The 21,561-nt window shown below is 42.5% G+C and overlaps 1 protein-coding gene across 4 annotated transcripts in view; it reads right to left on the reverse strand.

Moving 5' to 3' along the window:
* Window positions 1-516: 516 nt before the first annotated feature.
* The window catches only part of SEMA5B (semaphorin 5B), a 276,934-nt gene continuing 255,889 nt past the window's right edge, over window positions 517-21,561 (reverse strand). For 3 of the 4 annotated variants that reach the window (XM_076342971.1, XM_076342972.1, XM_076342974.1), the window contains exons 23-24: window positions 20,709-20,914; window positions 517-4,829 (exon numbers count right to left, since the gene is read on the reverse strand). In XM_076342971.1, the coding sequence (XP_076199086.1) occupies window positions 4,674-4,829; window positions 20,709-20,914 (362 nt within the window). In that variant the 3' untranslated portion in view covers window positions 517-4,673. Of the gene's footprint in view, window positions 4,830-5,296; window positions 5,367-20,708; window positions 20,915-21,561 lie in introns of all 4 variants that reach the window. The other variant, XM_076342975.1, reaches the window with a different exon arrangement.

Raw genomic sequence — 21,561 nt, forward strand, 5'->3', positions numbered from 1 at the left:
TTTGTTACTCCTACTTGCTATTTTAATTTTCTTTGCACAATTACTCCCTACTTATAATTACAAAAACAATAGAGTGATACACATGAGAGATTTGAGAGGCTTATTCAGAAAATAAAAGCAGTAACAAGAATCATTCTTAACCAGAATGATTTAGGGGAGAATCAGCATTTCTAACTAGAAAAATCAATTTTCTTTTCAATTAAAAAATTATATTTCATTTACCTCAAAAGTGTTTTTTTAAAACCTAATGGAAAGGATGCTAGATTTTTACAGGTTTTTTTTCTTCACTTTGTCCCTGTGGAATTTGAATACCAGCCCTGCCTTTCTTAGTCTAGTTTCCTCTGCAGGCATTTTGCTAAATATATATATTGTGTGTGTATATATTATAAATATATACTGTATCTATCCACTGATAGATGTATACACTATTACAAAAAAAGAGTAAGTTGTTACACAAACTTTACATTTACATTTTTTATATATATATATTTATATATATATAACTCTCCCCCCCACTACATTTGGTACAAAGAATAAATCAATCTCAGTGGACAGCAATTTCCTCTCCAGGTGGGCTTAACCTCCGATTAACACTAGAGGTGTCAAATTGTCTGCAACAGACGTGGACTCCATTCCTATTCTCTGTTGATTTCAAACCAATCATCTCATCTTCTGAACGTAAGGCATTAGGAACAGTGGTGGTAAGACAATACACATTCTTCTCCTATAGTATCTGTACAGTTCATATATTTAAGAGCAGCCCTGGCTCATATGCTGAACATCCAAGTGCACCTTTAGAGCAACAGCACCTCTTACGCGGTGGGTTCATCGTCAAGTGGTTGTCTGTTAGTGAGCTGCACAAGTTATTTTTGGTGGGTGATAGCGGATCAAGGAAAGCCCGACAGCAACTGCACAACACAGCCTGGATAACGCCGTAATGCACACCCCTTCTGAAGGGAGAAAGGCAGCCACTTCCATGGAAAAAGAAAGAAGAATGGCGTAATGAAAGATGTTTCCGCTACATACTTGGCTGTAAGATTTCCATAATATTTTACATACCGTATACCTAAATCCTATCCAAAGGGTTTGCAGAGAACCAATGTCTCTAGACCAACACAGGAACTGCCCAGGGTCCCCCTTCTCTATCTTAGACGTGAAAGAAAAAAAACATATATATAGCAAGGTGAGTCTTTTGGAAAGCAATGCTCCCGAACTAAATGCATTTCCAGTGTACTTTAAGATGGCCTTAGGAATAGGAAGTTTTAGCAAGTTTAACATCCAGCTGCAGGAGCAATTCAAGCTGCTACAAATATTACAGACCTGATGATCAAGCTGCCGAATTACTTGGATTGCAAGAATATCGCTGTACATGGTGTCATTAACCTGCCACGCATTAGAGAGCTCATAAAAAATGCAACCCTCACACCACATTAACATCGTCCTTAAAAAAACTGCACTCTCATGCAAACATTAATTGAGTAATAAGTGTTCTGATTTCTTTCTTTCGCTCTCCTGGATTCTACTTTCAGCTTGAATGGAGTCTACAGACCCTTGCTGTGATTGCCAATTATATGAAAAAGGGATGAATCCATTTGGATGGCTGGTAAGAAGGAATGTCTTGATGAAACTATAACCACATGCACCACCCTCAAAGCATCTGCCCTCCAATAGCCTACAAAATATCCACCTCCTGAGTGCAATGGCAGTAACGACCTATCTTGGTGAGCTGAACATGTAAATAATTTCAGCTGCTACGTGGCACTTTGGGAAAAAAACTTAGTTTACATCGTGTTATTCTGTGAAGCCGAAAATGGAAAAATGTCTAAAAGGGGAAAAAAGAAGAAAAAGAAAGGAAAAATAGAAAATTAAAATAATTGCAAAGTTTGACTCACTCACATAGCCCCAAACTCCAGCTGCAACCCTGCCACGTGCATGGTAATTGCAGAATGTGTCGATACAGGGAGTCTTCTGAAGGGGAAGCTCAGAGATGGCTTTGATTTTACAGCGGATAGCATGATCTTGGGAGCCAATGATTTCTTCTGAATCACATAAATTAAAGCTGGGAAATCCCATCCTGATAGTCTAATGTAATAATTTTCAACCCCTGGGCTACATACTTGTTAGAACTGCTTTAAGTGAGGATTTTCAGTGTTGCTGAGGGGGATGCGGAAATTCAGTGAGATGGGGGAACTCATTATGGCATGAGGCACAAAGGCATCACACCTCAAATGGGGTTTAGGGGCCTGGGAAGCCCCCCTGTAGGCACTGGTACCTGCTACCAGTGCTCTCCTGCTTCCCTGGTGACCCTGCTTCACTCCTGCCGCTCTCGCCCCAGCCGCGCTGCCAGGCGGGCTTAGGGCCGCCGAGCCACTGTGCCTACTTGGAGGGTTGCAGCAGGTTGCTTCAGACAGAGCTTCGAGGTCTGCATCAGCTCCTGACCCTGCTGCTTGACATGTGAGTACATCTATTTAAGGGCACCTCTCTTTCTCTTACGCTGTTCTCTCTGTTTCACCCAGTGAGACCAGAGCAGAAGCAGGATGAGCTGCTAAATTAGAAAAACAGCTGCCGGAAATCATGGGCACCACTGAGCCCAAGGCGTCCTTGTGGCAGTGCTAATGACCCCACTTTATTACAAACATCCCTGCAGCCTTCAATCACTGCAAACTGAAGTCGAACAAAGTAATTTAAAAATGGGAGGCTACTTTATTCTTGCCTTCTGGCCAAACCACCATAACACAGGCTTACAGAGCCATGTTGGCTTTTCCTCACAGGAAAAGCAATATACTTGTCACGAGCAACACAGTCTTTCTTCATTTTCTACCAGCTGCCTACGTGAAAGAGCTGAGCACACAGCCCAAGCTGGGCTTCCAAACAAGCAACTGCAAAGGAATAGCACCAAGAACCGATTGGTGTCAGCTTACAGCGAAATCTGAAATAAAGCGAAGACAAACGGGACCGCTGGGAACACGGCCGAGCCAACGGCCAAGCACGGGCATGGCAATTGCTCGAGTAAGATGCAGACGACAAAGCCAAGCTCGGGACCACGTGGAGCTCATGCGCGTTTCGTTGTGTACTTTTATCTCATGCTCAGTATTGCGACATTCTAAAATCCTTAGCATCAGAAGTTCATTATAAATATTTAGAAACACTGAATGATAACAGCGGTGAACTTGTTCACGTTGCTAACACATTGGATGTAATTGTACATTAAGCACCAGCAATAAGTTTCCTTTTTGCCAAACAGTTATGTCAGACAAACATCTGGTTGTAGACAACATGGCTTCTGCATCAAACTAATACAGTTCTTATAGACACAGTCACACACATACACAAAATTACATTTCAAGGCTGGATATACTGTTTAATAATGCTACCGCCCCAATTTACTTCAATAGCTGCAGCAGCATTTATTTGTTGGGTTGTTCTTGTTCAGAAAAATTAAAGAAATATTGGCAAACAATGCACATGACTCAGCTGTGTTACTATTTCATAAAGTACTGACTGGAAGACACTATAAGAATGTGCAGCAGACTTTCTGGGTCATGTCAGACTACGGAAACATTCTTTACAAAAATACCCTCCCCCTGCAAAGTCAGAATTATTCACTCTTTGAAAGTAAATGAACTAAAAACCAACAATAAAACAAGAGGAAAAATTAGCCCAAAGCATGGTGATTTCCCACAAGAAGAGCATGGCCTCTAAAGTTGCCTTTCCTGGCAGACGCAATCAGGATCAAAGCTAGAACAAAAAGAGTTAACACTGTCTTAGAAAAAAAGAAAAAGGAAGAAAGAAAAAAAGCCCATGGCTCTTGTGCGGCAATCATCACATCTTTTTTTCCAGTGATACAAACATCTTTGTTAGGCACTCCAAGTTCATGTCTCCGATGTTATTCCAACATTTACTTTTCTCAGTGTCTCACTGCCTGTATAATTTTCTTTTAATTAAGACTGGAAACATTCTGGAAAGCTTCTTTGGGTAATGCATTTGTTTGCGTGGTGTTTCTCATCAGCTGAACTGCATATTACCAAAGAAGGCTGCGGAGATTATTTCCTGTAATATGAAAAGATTCTGTTGAAGATACAGGGAACACTGCCCTAGAAAGTTACTTTTTTTCTTTTCCCAGAAACATAAAAAAACCCGAAAATAAAAAAAAGAAAAGAAAAAGAAAACGTTCTTCAAGTTGTTGGCACAATGGAGTCCCGCTCGGCCTGTCTCATGAGCTGGGTGTCATCCAGTGCACCATTGCTACCCTGTCTCAGGAAGGATGCTCCTCACCAGACAGACACCCCTGCCCCAGGAGGCCACCTCTTGCCTTGCTTAGAGTGCACCCGCGTGTCGTGTGCTGCTGCGTGGTGGCCACTGAGCCCAGCACACAGCCACCTCCTTGAAAACATCGGCCTTGGACAGCAACGCTGATCTTCCAGCCATAAACAGTTGCAGTAGTAAGAGCCATCTCCAGCCAAATATCCACAAAAGCTCTGCAGAATGGTCCATATGTGTTTTTGTCCTTGTAAGGAGATGTGCTGTTTACAAGAAATACAATTAACCAAAGGAAAAAAAAGACCTTACTGTACAATATTTACATCTAGAGGCTGGGCCAGTATTTGGTCCATAAAATCAATTTAAAAAAATTCATATAGGAAGTGATCCAGTCCTGTAGGATCTGTCCATCATCAGCTGTTGGTAAAGGTCCTTCCAGGGGAGGCCTCGGGCCTGTAGTCATATTTATTCAGTGTACTGGGATAATAGGTTGTCGTGTACACATTGGTTTGCTGCAACGGGTAGAAGTTGGTCCTGTCATCTGGTATCAAATTGTTCTTGTTAAGTGTCTGTAAAAGAGAAGAGGAGATGACAGGCATGGCAATGGTGCCACACAATTACTCTTTCCTACCTGCAGACACCTCCCTCTCACCTGCCTTCTCCATCACGGTCTCTTGCAGCCACCACCGCCTTCCCTCCGGCTGGGAGAGTAAGACGAGTACATCGTACTCGCTATGGGGCTAGTCTGCGGGGGACCACAGCTCCTGCCAGGTCTCCTCTGGTGGACCTGTGCTCACCTACTGCTAGGGCCAGAACCCAGAGCCTTCTCCAGGGACCCAGAGTCTTCTGGTAGATGGCGTGTTGTCTGAACATCATTGTCACACAAAACCATGCTGGGCCTACACAAAAGTTGGTAATTAATGGCAGCGCTCAATCTAATGTCTTCCAAAATGCTCATGTTATAGACTGCAGCTCCCTCTCAAACCAGGTGCCAAACGGCAGCTTTTTCTCTTTGGAAGAGCAGGTGTGCATTTACCTGATCTCCATCTCCATTGGTAGATATCCAGGTTTGGACCCCCCGATATTAAGTGTGTCACTTCTGTAAGCTACAGTATAAGTAACAAATCATGGTCACTTTTGGAAAAACTAAAATGACTTAAAAAAAAATTTAACAACCATGTAACAACTGTTGGCAACAACAACATAAGAAATGAGAACCACAAACGCCCCTTTTACAATAAAAATTTAGAGATGGGGCTTTTCTCCCTCCCCTCTTCCCCCCCTTCTTTGCTTTTTGCAAGAATTACTATTACTCTTCCCACCAGCAAGCAGATGTCCCCCTCCCCCCAGATTAAAGCCCATTGCTATGCCAGCCGTCACCTATGCATAAGGATGAAATTCCATTTTTTTTTGGGGGGGGGGATGCAATAATTTTATGGAACTTTCTCCTTCATCTTTATAGTCATCTGACTTCTGTGAATTTGGCTGAGAAAAATTTATGACAGTTTTTTCAGCTAACCCCTGACTTAAATTTCTTATACATATCTCTGGCCTATGTCGCTCCTACGTGCACCTTTAATGGTTGTCATGCAGGGAACTCACTCCTTTGATTTGGGAGTCAACACTAGGCGTGTTTGCTACAGCATCCTCATGATCAGGGCACAGCACATTTAAAGAGGGCATGAGCGTCTCTCCCGCCTGGAGCAGAGAGATGGAAAGATCTAATGAGTCCTGGGACCTAATGGTTGTTCTGCCACAACCCGATGCTCCGGGGGGAACCAGTTTGCCTCAGTTCCCCCTTGAGACAAACAGCTCATACCTGACACAGCTCAAGGCAAGATGAAAATTAGTTAACTAATGCTCAAACCCATGAAATACCCAGCTCCATTAGCCTTACTCGACCCACCTAACTTCAGCCACCTAAACTTCAGGCATTGGGGCTCCATGGGCAAGCCATGGAGAAGCCTCCTTCCTGCATGAAGGCAGGTGTGGATGAAAATTGCCTTCTGAGGGAGCCCCTGTCCCCCCCAGCCCTGGCAGCAGTGGGGCAACCTGCTGACAGTGGGTGCCCGACTTTTAGGAGGCTACAGTTAGGTGAGCGGGGTCTTGCCCTGTGCATGTGCCCATGGCACAGTCAGGGCTTAGCCACATCCCAGCTGTGACCACTTAAATGATCAGAGCTACCCCTAGGCTGAAAGACAAGACCACAGGCAGCACATTTATCTCCCAATCTCTTTGTAATCAAGCAATTTTACTGCATGGGGAGGGGGAGAGGAGGAGGAAGAAAAGAAAATGCTTTCTTCTAATCCTATAGCAGACTGACAGCTACAGCTACCCTGGGAGCTGTGACTCCCAGTTTCATACAAGACATTAGGAAGAAAGGCTTTCCTATGCAAAAGTACCCTGGCAAAGAAATTTCCCAATTGCTGAACTACTGAATAAGTTTTTTGGCAATGGGCACTACCTGAAACATCTCATACATGAAATCTGGAGGAGACTCAGCCTCCTGGTCTGACCGTGATCCTTCCCTGCCTGGACTCTCTAAAATGAGCTCACAGCACGTCACTTGTAGGAACCAAGGAGAGAATTTGTATAGGCACCCTCAAAGTGACAAATATTTCCAAGGAACGAGAATTTGTGCCCTTCAATATGGAAGGAAGAAAAGAAATGTCATGCTTTGCTCCCAGTCACCCAAAGAAATATTAAAATAGTGTGGGCAACAGTCTGCTGCTTTGTGCTGGAGGCTGGGAAACAAGGAAGCCAGGCTCAGTCCTCCACTGCTTGCTATGCTTCCTTGGGAAATCCAATTAACTTGCTCTCTGCTTCAGTGTTTTCTGACCCAGCTTGATAAAAACAATTGAGATCCCCTGTAGAAATGCACTTTGCTAAGTACTACCACTGAGTATTTGGGAGAACTGCTCTCTGGCGAATACCACAGGTGTTCATACCAGCTGTACATGATGACTGCTATTTCCTATCAGTGTCTCTAGCCCAGGATACCCACTGCAGGCATGGTCCACCACAGCAGGAGGAAGAGGCTGATTCCCACTGTGCACTCCCTGGGCTCTCCTGAAGGTGGTCCAGCATCCAGGCCTCATCTGGGTCACTTTTCAGGATGGTTAAAATTCATGACATGCCAGGATTACCACCTCTGAAATTTGGTGACATCAAAATCCTGACCTGGGATGGCTTAGGACCATCTTGATCTGAAGACAAAGACCTCAGGACTCTACTTTTTTGGCCTTCAGTTGGAAAATCTGTATGAGTTTCAACATGTCCCACAGTGTTTAAAACTAGCCCCTTAGAGCAGACTTAGCATTTAATTAACACGATTTGTGTTTTTTTCTCTCTCTCTTGTCTTACTTTCATATAATATTTAATTAGGAAAAAAACCCACAACTGCTCCTTTGCTCTTTTTGGTTTTATTTTCAATGAGGGCTTATGTCTTAGGAAAATACCTTATGAAAATGGTTTAGTGGAATTTATAATGCAATTAGCTGCAAAGAATTTGTCTCCAGAAACGCTGCAATGGCAGTACAGTCCTAAATCAGCATGATCAATGTGCACTGCCTTAACATTTCCCCACACAAACTTATTGTCTGTCTCATTTTAATAAATAGATGATTAAGTTCCTTGGCACTAGAAATTGGTTGATATTTTGAAGAAGGGAAATTAGGCAGCAGTGAATTTTAGAGATGTACACATACATACTCATGCATGCACTGCAGGAGAAGAGGCGCACGGCTACATCTCTCTGGGTGGGCTCCCGTGCTGTTTTTACTCAGAGCTTTAATCCTTGCTCTCGTCCTGCAATTCTTCACTGTGACAGTACAGAGATGGCCAACGACTTTCCCTTTGGAAGATATTCCCCCAACGCTATATGGGTTATGCTGTCAAGGTCAGAGCCTCCTGACAACTTGAACTCACTGGCATTATTGTGGGGATGAAAACAGCCTGCTGCGCCCATAGGTGTTCCTACCAATATTTATCGGTCCCAACGGGAAAGGCCGAGAGTCGTCACGACAGCACAACCACAGTCAATCATAAAAACTAACACAGAACAGACCCTTGCTCACAGCCCAATTCCTACAAGTGCCTCTTCACCTCAGCCACCTCTGAGCGAAGTCCCCAATATTACAGTCGCCAAGAAGTGGCTGTGATATGCATACATTTAATTTTGTTCAGCTTTCTCCGTTGATATTTTTAGCCTAAGTCATCATTCAGATTTTCCGTTTGTTACTTTTTCTCCAGCAATGCCTTGCCACTACTCCCCCAAATTCTGCCTCTGCTCCAAATCATTAAGTCATAATCCACTGACCTACTTGCTTACATTCTCCCAGATGTATCAAAACATCTTCATGCGTAACAGTATGAGACTTTCAGTACTACTCCCATCCTACAGCTGCATGTACAAGCTGTATAAACATTTCTTACACACATAAACAGATCAAATGTTTCAATTTTCAATAAACAGTCATGAAGATTTCAAAATTTGATTTTAAAAGGGGATGAACATCTCCCCACCCCCAATTAAAAGGAATTCCATACAGTTTTTGAGAAGCTAAAGTGAAAAGGATGCTTCTAAAAGTATCTGATACACATACAACTAATACCAAAATAAGGGCCATAAAGTAGTTCCCATAGGGTGACATGCAATGGCAAGATTTCCTTAATCTTCTCACGTAGAAAGCACTCAGCTTTCTGGAGCTCAGCATTTTCTCTGAGCTCCAGATCTTCTTTTCTATTTTGGGGGCGGTGTGGGGGAAGAGTCAGCAAGTTTCCCAAGAGTTTTGTAGGTTAATCTTCACCAGCTACGCAGCACTACAGCCCCCGTGAAGTCAGTGAGCAAGGACAGTTTTCCCCAGCCTCACAGTTTCTCCACTATGTCTCTCTCGACAGGTGTAATTTCAGTTCTTCCACCTCCCACCCATGACACTTTCCTCTTTAAAAATGTAAAAAGAAGAAAGAAAAAGGTTGGGTGACCTTCCTGGGCAGCTTCAAACCACTCTGTCTAGCATTTATGGTTATCACCACTTTAACCTCTGCAGAGGCTGAACAACGCAGCGTGCACCTTCCCAATGGGCACGACTCATCGGAGATGCGTCGCCTGTGCCAGGACTGACTGCAGAGTTGGAAGTTTCCACCTTGCAAGTTTGTAATGGTGAACGTCCCACTGTACTACAAAGAAAAACTTCCCCTTTCCTTCATCACAAAGTAAGCGCAGGCACTACGGAACCAAGGGTAACAACTCCAATCACTGCTAACCCTGGTCACCGGCTGTGGACATAGGCAAAGGTCTAAAATTAGGGTCCTGGTAGCAGACAGCAACTTTGTAGTCAACCCATTCCTCTTGGCAATATCCAAATCAAGCCCATGTGCATCCTGCATCCTGTCTCTGCAGAAATCAGGGACAAAATTCCCACTGAACTCAGTCGCACAATTAGCCCTAAAAGAATTAAAGTGGCGTTTCAAATTTTCCTTGGAACAGCATCCAACAGACTTCCTGCAGCAACAGTGGGCTGGCCATTACTCCCCCTCATCCCCCAGGAAAATGGCGGGATAAGGGAATTGTGCAATGATGTAAGGAAGCCAAGATCCAACATTTAGCTTCTTTTGTGCTCCTTTTAAGTCGTTTGTTTCTTGCAGTGAAATCAGATTGAGCAAAATGCCTTTTCGATGCAGATCAGCTGTTTTATGGAGCTAGCCATGCCTTCTTGTTAAAGGATGTTACTCTTTGTGTTCTAGGAACATTAGCCAAATGACTTAGGGTTGTGGAAATACATTAATATTATGAAACATTTCTCACAGCTTGTACATCTCTGGAATTACCAAGGCAGAGATCTCAGAATTATAATTAACCAGTAAATTTGGCAATAATTAGCATAATAATTACATTTCAACAAAATAAACCATACAACTAAAATAACCTCTTTTGGCAATAATTGACACCAGGAAAATAAATGACGGCTGGCCCACCCACATGCTCCCTTTCTTCTGATCCACTGGATGCCACAACACTGCTGTGCCTCTCAAGCTACGCATTACAAATGACCCTGGAAAGACGGAAAGTTGCCAGAAAGACTTTATGAGACCTGTGTATTTACTGCCAGCTAAGAGTGATTTTTAACACCTTAAGAATTCTCCCTTCCGATCTTCTTAAAAATTTGCTTAGTGTCTTGCACTAAACAAACTATCTCACCTGATGCTTTTATAAAATCTCTTGAGCTCTGCCTACATTGAAGTCAAAGGTAGCAGTGGCCAGGGTTTATGTGTTGAGTTTTTTCTGATGAATTCAATAAGGCTGTTTGTTTGCAGCATTTACAGTGAAGTGTAGATGTACAGATGAGGAACCTATTTTCTATATAAGAAGGTTTTTCCTCTCAAAAAGAGATACAAAAAAATCCCACTGGGACACTAAACTTATAATTGCATGTTCTTTTTGGACGGAAGTTTACCATATTTTTAGACTGGAAATTCTTTGTTCACTGTTGGTAAATAAATTAAACAACCCCCAAATGACAGCAGTATCTGTACATGTGCTCGGTTTGACAATGGAACTAACATTCAATTATAAGAAAATGAATAGCTACAGTTTTCTATAGCTGTTTGAAAATAGCTATTTTATCCTTATACTTAGGAGGGAGTGAGGTTATATTACTGCCATTTTAAACTTATAAAAACCTTCAGAGGTGGCAACATAAAGGACCATTGTCAGAAAGATGCTTTGGCACATCTCTGACTTTAAGCACATGAGTAAGATGACAAAACAAACTGTATGTAATAGTAAGGCAAACTGAAGTGAGTCCCTGCTTAGAGCTAAATCCAGGTTTAAGTATTTTTCTGAACTGGAAACTGAAGTCTGACGAGTTGATGGAAATCTTCCCACTGGCAAGTGCAGGTGTCTAGCCTAAAGCTTGCTATTTATCCCTGGCTTGCCAGTGATTTGGTGGCGGCAACACCCATGACGTGACATCCAGACACAAAAGAGGAATTCAGGGCTGCCCCAAGCTGCTTCCCAATATAGCTGGCGCACAGGATATAGCAGACATGATCTCAGCTGTGTGGGAAGGTGTAAACTGTCTCCTTGCTGCACTACTATGCTTCAGTGTATGCCCTTCCTGGGTCCCTCACGTATACTGTAGTGTTACTACAGGGGCTCATGAGTTGAGCTACAGCACCTGCCCTCATGCATGCTCTAGTACTCAGACTAACTCACCAGAGGTAAAACCACTGCCTTCTAAAACTAAGTTTAGTAATCTGCATTGGGTGCAGACGGTCATCTAGAGTAACTGGGCTAGACTGGGCTTCCGCTGTCGGTAACTAGTAAGGCCACGGTGACTGGCTGTAGGTCTGTCTGGGGAAGGCAGGTCTCACTGCCTCATTGCAGTTATACTGGAGCAAGCAGCCCTGAGTTTTCAGATGGCCTCAGAGCTGCTTATTCTGGTGAATTACCAACACAAGTCATGCAGCCTGGTGCCAGTCCACAGCGCTACATTTAGACTGAGAATTGCAAAGGTGTAACTGCAGTGGTACAAAAAAAAAAGTAGTAAAAATAGAAATAAAAGTAAAAACTGGCCTAATTTGCCATCTGCTAACTCCATGCAGTCTCTTACAGTCTTACTGCTTTCCAAGTATCTCCCACCCTCTAAATAGCTGCTTTTTGATTATTTTCCTCAACATTGCTTTGCTTTCTCCCCATGCTGCATCTCACGTTGTTATTTCCTCTCTACATTTATAATCTCCCCAGGTCATTTTCCATTATTTCTATAGCAATGGCTGTTTTTTTGACACACCTCCCAGTTTAATATCTTCTGCTAGTTTAATTAACACAATTACTGCACCCTCTCCAAGCTCGTTAATGAAGTATTAAATAAAGCCAAACCTTGCATTACTGCTTGCGGTGCCCCACACAACTCCTCCCCATAGCCCCATATGTTCCCATTAACGATTGCCTGATGTTCACAGTCCATTAGCCAGGTTTCAAGCTCTGCAGCAGCGTTCCTGTCCAAGCCAATTTCTACTTACACGTCACAAGATTATTTAAGACACCAACATCATCCTCTTTCCTTTAGGTGTATGGACCAGTGAAGCTACATTTTTAACCAGCTGAGAATCTGCCCTTATGCAGCTCAGTCTCGTGCTTTCCCTTCATCCTCTAATGCTGAAACTCTGTGCAAAAAGTGATCGTGTTTTATTTCTTCCTGCTCAGCATTAGGTCCCGGCTCAGCTATCGGTTCAGCCCAACCACCTTTCATTTCATCAGGGTATGTGACATGTTGCCTCTCAAATATTAATTCAAATTTGCCTGCATATTAACACTGACACAAATTTGTTTCAATGAGCTTCTATCGCTGTAACTGAAAGCACAGTCGAGTCAATCCCATTTGTTTGTCCTGGTTTCACTCTCTAGTATGGCCCCAACTCTGCCAAATTTTAAAGACCAAGCAGGATTTAACACCCCATTGATATGCTTTGTTGAATAGAGAAGGTCCAGGCGTACTCTATCAATTATGATATGTATGATTACAGGCCTGTATGATTACAGATAGTTTCTCTTACCCCCAAATCCAACTAGTGTTTCTCACACAGACTTACTGGAGCTACTTGTGTGACTTTAGTGCATTGGACTTTGGTAGCTTAACAGTGACTCAATTAGCTGGGAGGAAATTGGCCTGCTTTCTTACAAATGCTTTTGAATTACCTTTACATTTCATGGTACTCAGGGTTTGCCCAAGATCCATGATATTTATAAAGGTAATTAGAGTTGTTCATTAGCTGGTTCTCACAGATTCTGGGATACGGTCCATCTAGATTCCTTCATCCACAGATTTTCAGTTCTTTCCTTTAATCACATGCTTTTTGCCAAATCTCAGGACGATGTTAGAGCTGACTTAATGAGGATCCCCCAGCTATAGGGGAATGCAGGCAGAGCTACTCCTGCTTACCCTACGCCAAACCTATTGTGCATATATAAATGATGCACCAGGGAAAGATGGCAACAGACGTAGTGTTGCTGCAGCCTGTGAAGCCTGTGTGGTGGCAGCAGCCAGCACATCCTGAGCAGTCCTGATCTCTCAATTGCTCTTTAGGACAGGCTGGTCATGGTTCAGGAAAAAAACAGCTCAGGTATTTCAGCTGTCCTCTCTCAGAGCTGCCAAACACGTTCTGGACATTGAGCTCTAGTTCTGAATACTGACACAGCTATCTTTATTTTGTATGTATGCAGCGAGATTTCTTTATAATTCTATTTAAAAATCCATTATTCGCTAGTGGAGCTATTCCAGATGAAGAGTGAGGCAGCTCCCCTCCAAGTCTACCACAAAGGTTACATGTTTTCTGGTCTTTATTGTTTGTCTAATATTATGCTCTCCCTTTACTTTAGCTCCCTGTCTCTTTCATGACTCCCTTTAAACTCTTCTGCAAACACATAATGAATTCCTCCTGCATATCTTGGAGGCATTGAGGATTTCCCAGTTCAGCTAATGCGCGTAACACTGCCATCCAGAACTTCGAGGAGACAAGGAGGGAAGAACCACGTCAAGCACCTGGACCAAAGGAGAACCATTAACTTTTAGCAAATGAGGCTAAGGTGTATTTGAAATATTCCTCTTCTGACCAGCAGAGGGAAGTCATGTAAATACATAGCAGTCAGTGCAGTGCGATTTTGTTATTCCCATTCCTGCAGTTCTTCATTTAATTCTCCTTCTTCCAGCACAGGTGGGTGGGTGGGGGCAGATACATGTCAACCTCAGAGAAATTAGGAAAGGCAAAAATTGCAAGAAAAAGGTAATATCAATTATTAGACCAATTAGTGTAGCTGGAAAAATCAGATAAACTTTTGAACACATCTGCCTGTCTTCAGGTCTGAAATAGCAGCTCACATGTTCAAAAACCTGCCAGTTTTTCCAGCTATACTCATTAATCTAATTAAAAACAAAACAAAACTTGTATGCCTATAAACCTGTCTTGCCTGCATCCACAGATTATCAGAGCTGCAGAAATACAACCGCAAAGAAAGGCTAGTGTGAGCATCCATGATGACTAGCCTAGCCTGTAAGGAGGCAGAGCACGGACCACATCCCTGACCTGGGTGTAGAAAAGATACACCTGGGGAGGAGGAGGGAAGGCTGAGTCAATAGAGAAAAACACGGCAGGATAAATGTGAAGCATCTACCCCCAGTGTCACTTAAAACCTCTCAATATGGCTTAAAGAGGAAACCAAAAAGTCATCCCAAAAGCTGGACTCTCTCAAAATGGTGGGGGAGGAGGAACAATGTGGATTCCCACCCACAGTGAGCAGCAACAGCCCTGCAAAGTAATGAAGGGTTTGTATGAAAAGCGGATGGAGCAGGAACCAATTCCCATTGGGGGACCATTGTGAGCAGCTGCTTAGCATCCCAGAGGGAGCAGGAGCAAGGAAACATTCAGATCCGAATTGGCAGTTTCCCCTACTCTTAAATAATGTATCTATGAGAGGGAGATATCTGTGGCTTGCACACAGCAACCTGCTGGGCCACTGCTGCCATGGGGTGAGGACACCTGCAAGAGATGCACATCACTCTACAGGCACAATCATCCTAGGATAGCCACACCTCCAGACATGCTTGACTGCTCAATTTGACTCGACCCAATGATATAAAAGGGAGAAAAGACACTAATAGATTTTGACTAAGACGCACCACTTAATCCTTTTTTCCCCATCAGTAAGCTCTCTTGCTTTCCCTTCCTAGCAGGCATTATGTAAATTCAGAGTCCCCTGAAGTGATATTTGCAACTGCAGGATCATACAAGAAAGGGCACAATGCTCCTTTGCCAATACAACCCCCTGCCTCTACTATTCTTTTTCAAATAATACTATACTCATGGTAAGTACTAAAAATATGTACTCTACCATTCAAGCACTTAATGTTCTTAAATGCCACTTTGTTCAGGGGAAATAGTCTTTGTTAAACATGAAATTCACTGGGAACAAAATTTATGTTTCAATCTGATTTACTATATATTTTTTATATATATATATATATGTATTTATTTTTTCCAGCTGATTACATCAGCTACATTTCTCTCTAAAACACCATGCAGCTAAAGCAAATACTTCAGGGAGGCCGTTGATAACTTATTGACGATGTTGGGTATCATCAACTGCTGGCTTATGTCTGAACTTTACAGCCACTTCCTAGGGCTTGAATGATGCACAGTGAAAGGGTCACCGGGAAAAGAAAAAAGCTTATATCACAGTGCTATCAGTGTATGTGCTGTGATCACCACAAATAAATGCGTTAGCCAATTTTAGTTGAGGTAGCAACATATCAAATTAAGCGATAGGACACTGAAGCCCTAAGTTTTCCATGGCAGAGAGAAACAAACATCCTCAGAGACCAAGGCTGACTTAGACAAACATTCCTCCAGGGCACTTCACAGTAGTTAAAGCTCATTTAAACTTGAACCGCTGGCTGTCTCCCCACTATAAAAAAGGTGTGATTTTCAGCGGCAATGAAAATGACCATCACCAAGAGAGAGACATCTAAAATCCATAGCGGTATCCACTTTCCTATACCCTGAGCTTTATTTCTTTTTGCAATGCTGAAAGACACACCAAACACCCAGCCTGTTGTTTTATTCAGAAGGATTCTTCTTCCAAAGACAGAATTGGTTTCTGTTTCATAACCCTCCACATTGGTATTTTATTGCCATGAATTATTCGGGATTAGTAATGAAGTGTGGATCACAGTGTTCGGAGTCCTTCATAGGGGGTGTCTGCTCTGCACTGTTATTTGATTCTCAACAGCACTGTTCTTACTTTATTAAAAAATATTCATTGTAGGTTCTAATTTATACAGAGTCCCAAGTGATCTACTGAATATTCCCCCCATTTTCTGGTAGCTGCATTTATATTTGCTGTATAACTTTGGGCAAGTGCAGGACTCACAGTCCTACTGAAGTTAATGTGTATTGTTCTGATGTCCTCCTCGAAACTTCAGGTATCAGGCGATACATCAAATAGTTAGTTTTCCTCTTTCATTGTCATATCCTGCAGTCTCACCCAGTTCTCACCTCATCTTCCCCCACAATAAATTTGCTCATTGACATAAATGACTGTTTTGCTTGAGCACAACTTCAGTGTTTGGCCCTTAGCTTCTACAAGAGCAGCGGTGATGCCCAGAGCAGATGCACTGCTCAGGTGCTTCCTCAGCTTATTTGAGGCATCAGTACAGAAAGAGTTTGACTGCGTGACTCATGACTAAAGCTGTGTTTAAGGAAGGAAGGACAGAGGGAGGTCTGTCCAGCACAATCGAGAAGAAAATCTGCAGAATCATCATCATAATCATCCTGCGAACTTACATTTCTCACTACTCCCATCTGGCCTGATCCAAAGGCCATTGGATTTTGGATTTGGACCAATGTGCAGACGCCTTCGCCTGTCCAAATCCCGCATAGAATAAAATGTTGGCTCTCTTTATTGGCAGAGGATTTAGCAATAGGAAGAAGTTCAGTCCAAACCCTTTCTCCACGTGTGGCTGTTCCAAGAGCTCCTAATTCACAAGGGCTCAACCTTGACCCGCTTCTACTGCAGGATCATCTGGCTTTCCATCAGCATGACTCTAATAAGTAACTCACATGAGTAAGTCACTAAGCAGCTGAAGAAAAATGTTAAGAAAGAGGATCTCTCTGCTTTGATAGCCAGTTATTAACTAATCGGTGTGGCAGTACTAGGAAGGTTGTAGGTGGTTCTGTAACCCATCATGACAAAATGTGAAGAGCAGATAATTTTTATTTCATTATGCTCTTGTTCTGCACAGTCTTCAATATTGTCAGAGTGCTGTATGAACTTTAACCAATTAATGAAACATGAACTGCTTATTAGGTGACCCAAAAGGTCTCTCCCCTACGATCTGTGAATAACAAATCAAAATCAACGTGCTGCTGGTAAATGCATATGCATGAAGTCTTTTAAGACATCATGGCTAAAATAGCTAATAATAAACCTCACAGCATTCCTGAGAAAGCAAAACAGGAAGGGAAAAGAAGCCAGCAAAAATAAAACACTCTTCTGCAAAACACTGCCTAGGTAAGTTAGCATCAGCTAAATGATCAATAGGTCACCATTATGTATGATATTTACATCTGATCTGCATTACTGCATTGCTGTGCTGAAATGTCCAACAAGGCTCATATCAGCTAGCACTTCCTTCATTAAAATTTGCCTTCATATAAAATTCACCTTAATTTATGAGTTTGCATTCAGTGCTATACGTTTGAACGTAACACTGCCAAACTTTCTACTGCGTTCACCTGCTGGTTGGAGAGCAGAGATATTTCAAGATGAAAACAAACTAAAGATGGTCGCAGAAAGCTTATTATTATCAAAGAATGGAAAATAATAGACTTGTGCACATGCTCAGCCTTCTGCTACCACCACGTCACTGTGTATGATCATTTTCTGTTACTGAAAAGTAGTCTACACACCATATATTTCCTTAATCGTGGATTTATTCTCTCTTTCACAAACATACACACAAACCTACAATGATTCTTTTGCTTTCATTACCTAAAATACGTTGGGAGCAGTTTTCTTGCTATCTGCTGAATAGAAACTTACTTGGGTTTAGAATCTGGAATTTCAGGTGTTTTCACTTTCTTCTACACATACACATTTTAAATTCAGATGGGCCCATATCCAAGCTCAGTCCAACCCTCATTTTCCAGAAGGTGAATTTTAGCTCCTCCATCATTTGAATATTAATTGTGTAGCATCACAATAAAACCACACATGCTCCTTGAAGGCATGAAAAACTCCCTCCTGACCCTTAGAAAAATCTGCCAGTTATTCCTAAATATAAAGCTGGCTAATAACAAGGTCTGTAAGTAATTACACAGCACAGAGCACACAGAGCCTTCCTCTCACTGTGCTAACGCTATATCCTTCAAGGGAACACTGAGGAGTGGCAAATTTGTAGTATTAAATGAGACATTTTCAGGCAAGAGTTTAAGAAAGGAGGGCCACAGAGAAGATGAACATAAGGAAATAAATATTCAACAGGAATAGAGAAAAGGGTCTTCACTTGATAAACAGATTTTACCCTTTCTGTAAATCTCTTTGCCTCATTCACCACTCTGAAAGTCTATGGCTTTGAGTTCTTCTCGGCAAGTAGCCCCTTGCTCCTAAACATTTAGTTTTGGTCCGTCCAGTGACTGCAGATTTATGCACTTCAACTCTTTCACTTCCTAATATTTTATAAGTAAGTCCCATCTGGTCTATCTCTCCTTGTGTCCAAGTCCCTTCTCCCCCAGCCTAACCCATACAGTCCCAGTTAGCGAATGCCTTCCTTTAAATAGACTTTTCAAATCTTGATCTAATGCCTAGGCTCTTTATGTCCCTCGAAAGAAGACTCCAACAGCTGCTCACTGTTACTACACACTAGATCAAGTATTCAGAGATGGATCTATCAAAGAGGTCAGCTCCCTCCTGATACTACATTAACTAATCTGCTGCTATTTTAAACTTTACTTAACTTTGTTATTACTTCTACTCCACTGCACCATTCAGCATAGACACATTGCATTTCACAATCCATTTACCCAATTGATCAAGATCATTCTGTGAACAACTTCATCCTTCTAAATTTTAACCATTCTTCCTATTTTAGCATCATCTGATAACATATAATAGCACAATATAAATCATTAAGAAAATGTTAACTCAAAGCCAACACTGTAACTACCTGTTTTTGGCCACAAAAATAAATTTGTCTCTTTTCTTCATTGCTTGCTATGCAAGAAACAAGGCGATACTCTTGCTCATCTCTTTATTCCTGCAAGCTTTTCTCATCTGGGTTTTCCTATTGACTTTGCCACAACTGCTCACATAACTGAAAGGATTACTCTCATAGTTTGAAGCTTCCAGTATCAGGTCCCAGTTCTTTACCTGTCAATAATTTATTACCTAACCTGTAAATGCAGAGTGTGTAGAATAATACATCCTGTGAAACTTTGTTAAAAGCCTCTGAAAATCCCAATATGTCTGCTGCTTCCCTCCTATCTAGATCAATATTTATTTAATTTAAAAAAGGAATCCAATTTGCTTGACATGATTTACTTTCCACAAATCCATGCTGACTCACATTATGACGCTGTACCCTTATTAAACTGTATGCAACTGTAGCCTTATGCTGCTAAGAAACGTATTTTTGAGACTGCATTTATAGGCAGTGGGATCCTCTGAGGGGCTGCAATGCCCAACACAAGGAATTCAGCACATGCTTATTGCCAAACTAGTCTGTTATTTTCCAGCTCAAACTGTTTTCCTTTAAAACACCAAAACAACATTGACTCTTTTCAAATGATTTGATGCAAGCTCTTAGTTCTGATGCGTATTCACATTGCAAATCATGGCCATGTATCAGGAATCGTCCTGTGCCCAGCATTATAAAATCCCTACATAGAAACAGTCCCCAGCACCCAGGGAGTTTAGACTATGGTAACGGTCCCACTGTTGATCTTATTGTTAGGTCTCAGTCAGAAGCAGGGCCAGATCAGCAGAAAGACAATCAAAATGTCAACTGCACATAGCTATATGAAGGAGCAAGCAGCTGCAGGGTTTCCTTCTGTCTTGTGTTCATGTCCCAGATAACGCTCCACACTGTTCAAGTGACCTTAGGCAGGCTGCTCCTCCCGTGGTGACATGAAGCCCCTTCACCCATCCCACCGCTCACTTCTTTGATCCCACACTTCAACTGAAGACTGATGCTCAAATACAACGATGTGCTACTGTCTCAGCATATTGTCTCTTGCACCCGTAGTCCTATCTGCTCAGATAATGGGTGATGTTCTCTTTAGCAAGCAGACATTGCAACAGAGTATGCCACTTCAACACCCATCTTCTCCTAAGGCTTCAACTCCCAATTCTGCTGCTATCATTGAATTCTGCATGGCTGCCTGGGGTAAGTTCTGTCCAGTACTGATAGAAGGGGCAGAACCCTCTCAGCTTTCTCAATTCTCTCCAATTTGGCAGTTCCCAAAGCATTTCCACAACCTCATCCTACCAATAAGTATTTTCCCAGCCATTTGTCTGATGAAGTTTCCATTTTTATTCTTCCTCCCCTCCGTTTCCTCTTACCACGCACTAACAATGCACTGAACTGAGCTCTTACTGATTTCTTAGAGGACAATTTGTATGCATACAATAGTCAGAATGGGCTGGAGTATCTTGGTATGTACTTGCCAGACTGGCATTCATCAGGACTGTGGAACAGAACAAAATCCCATTGCAGTAATGGGACTTTTTAACCCCTTTTTGACAGTACGGCTAAATGCCCCTTCAACCCCACGTGTAATGCCAACAGCTGGGCACAGATACACAAACCTACCCAATTCCAACCGTGACATAAATACAGCATTTGTTCAGGTAGTATCAAGCTGTTTGTGGTAGTTCTCATCAAGTACCCTACCTTGAACTCCATAGGGGTGTACTTCTCATTCTTGGGAGTTGTGTTGCCCTTGTAATGGAGATGGTTGGGAGTGGTTGGGTGGATAACGGTCGACTCCTGGGACTGCCTCTGACAGCGCTGGCAGTACACATAAATCACAAACGTTAAGAGGCTAGAGCCGAAGAAACAGGAGACCCCAGTGGCGATCAGATGGATGAGGCTAAAACCTGCAAGGAAAATGAAAAGAGATGCTATTTTTAAAGAACAGCCTTTTTCCCTCTCCTGACAAGACCACAGGTGCAAATCAGAACTATGACTTCTCGGGATCAACATTAATAAGCTGTTGAAGCCAGAGTCTTACGTTCTAACATAAACTGACATAATCTCCCTGCAAATCGGTCTCCCCACTGCAGCTCTGCCTTGTGCAGTTTAACAGGTTCATGCATTGTTTTCTCAAAGCTCCCTCCCTGTCTCTCCTCTCTCCCCTCTATTGATATTGAAACTAAACATTATGTTAAGCTGACAGCTAAAGAAATGAGCCGTACAAACAATGCACATTAATGGATTCCAAAGAATGTGCGTGTCATGGAAATAAGGGGATAAAAATGCTCAGTGTTTCTCTGAAGGGGAAGGAAGGGAGGAGAAAGCCCTTTTTGTCGGCTGCCCAACATGCCTATGGGACTGTGTGTGGGGTGGGGGAGACACACATTCCTCCCCCATGTAATCCAAGTGTGCTCAGCATTCTTGCTTATTCACGGGGCAGCATTGCCTTGGCCACGTCTGCACTACCTCTGAGGTGTATTTGTACCACTAACAGTGAAACAGGGGTCCTCAGGGGAATTGGAAAGATAAGGTGGAAAAAGGAAAGGGGGGA

The sequence above is a fragment of the Aptenodytes patagonicus genome, chromosome 6 (assembly GCF_965638725.1).
Source record: "Aptenodytes patagonicus chromosome 6, bAptPat1.pri.cur, whole genome shotgun sequence".
Classification (NCBI taxonomy): Eukaryota; Metazoa; Chordata; class Aves; order Sphenisciformes; family Spheniscidae; genus Aptenodytes; species Aptenodytes patagonicus.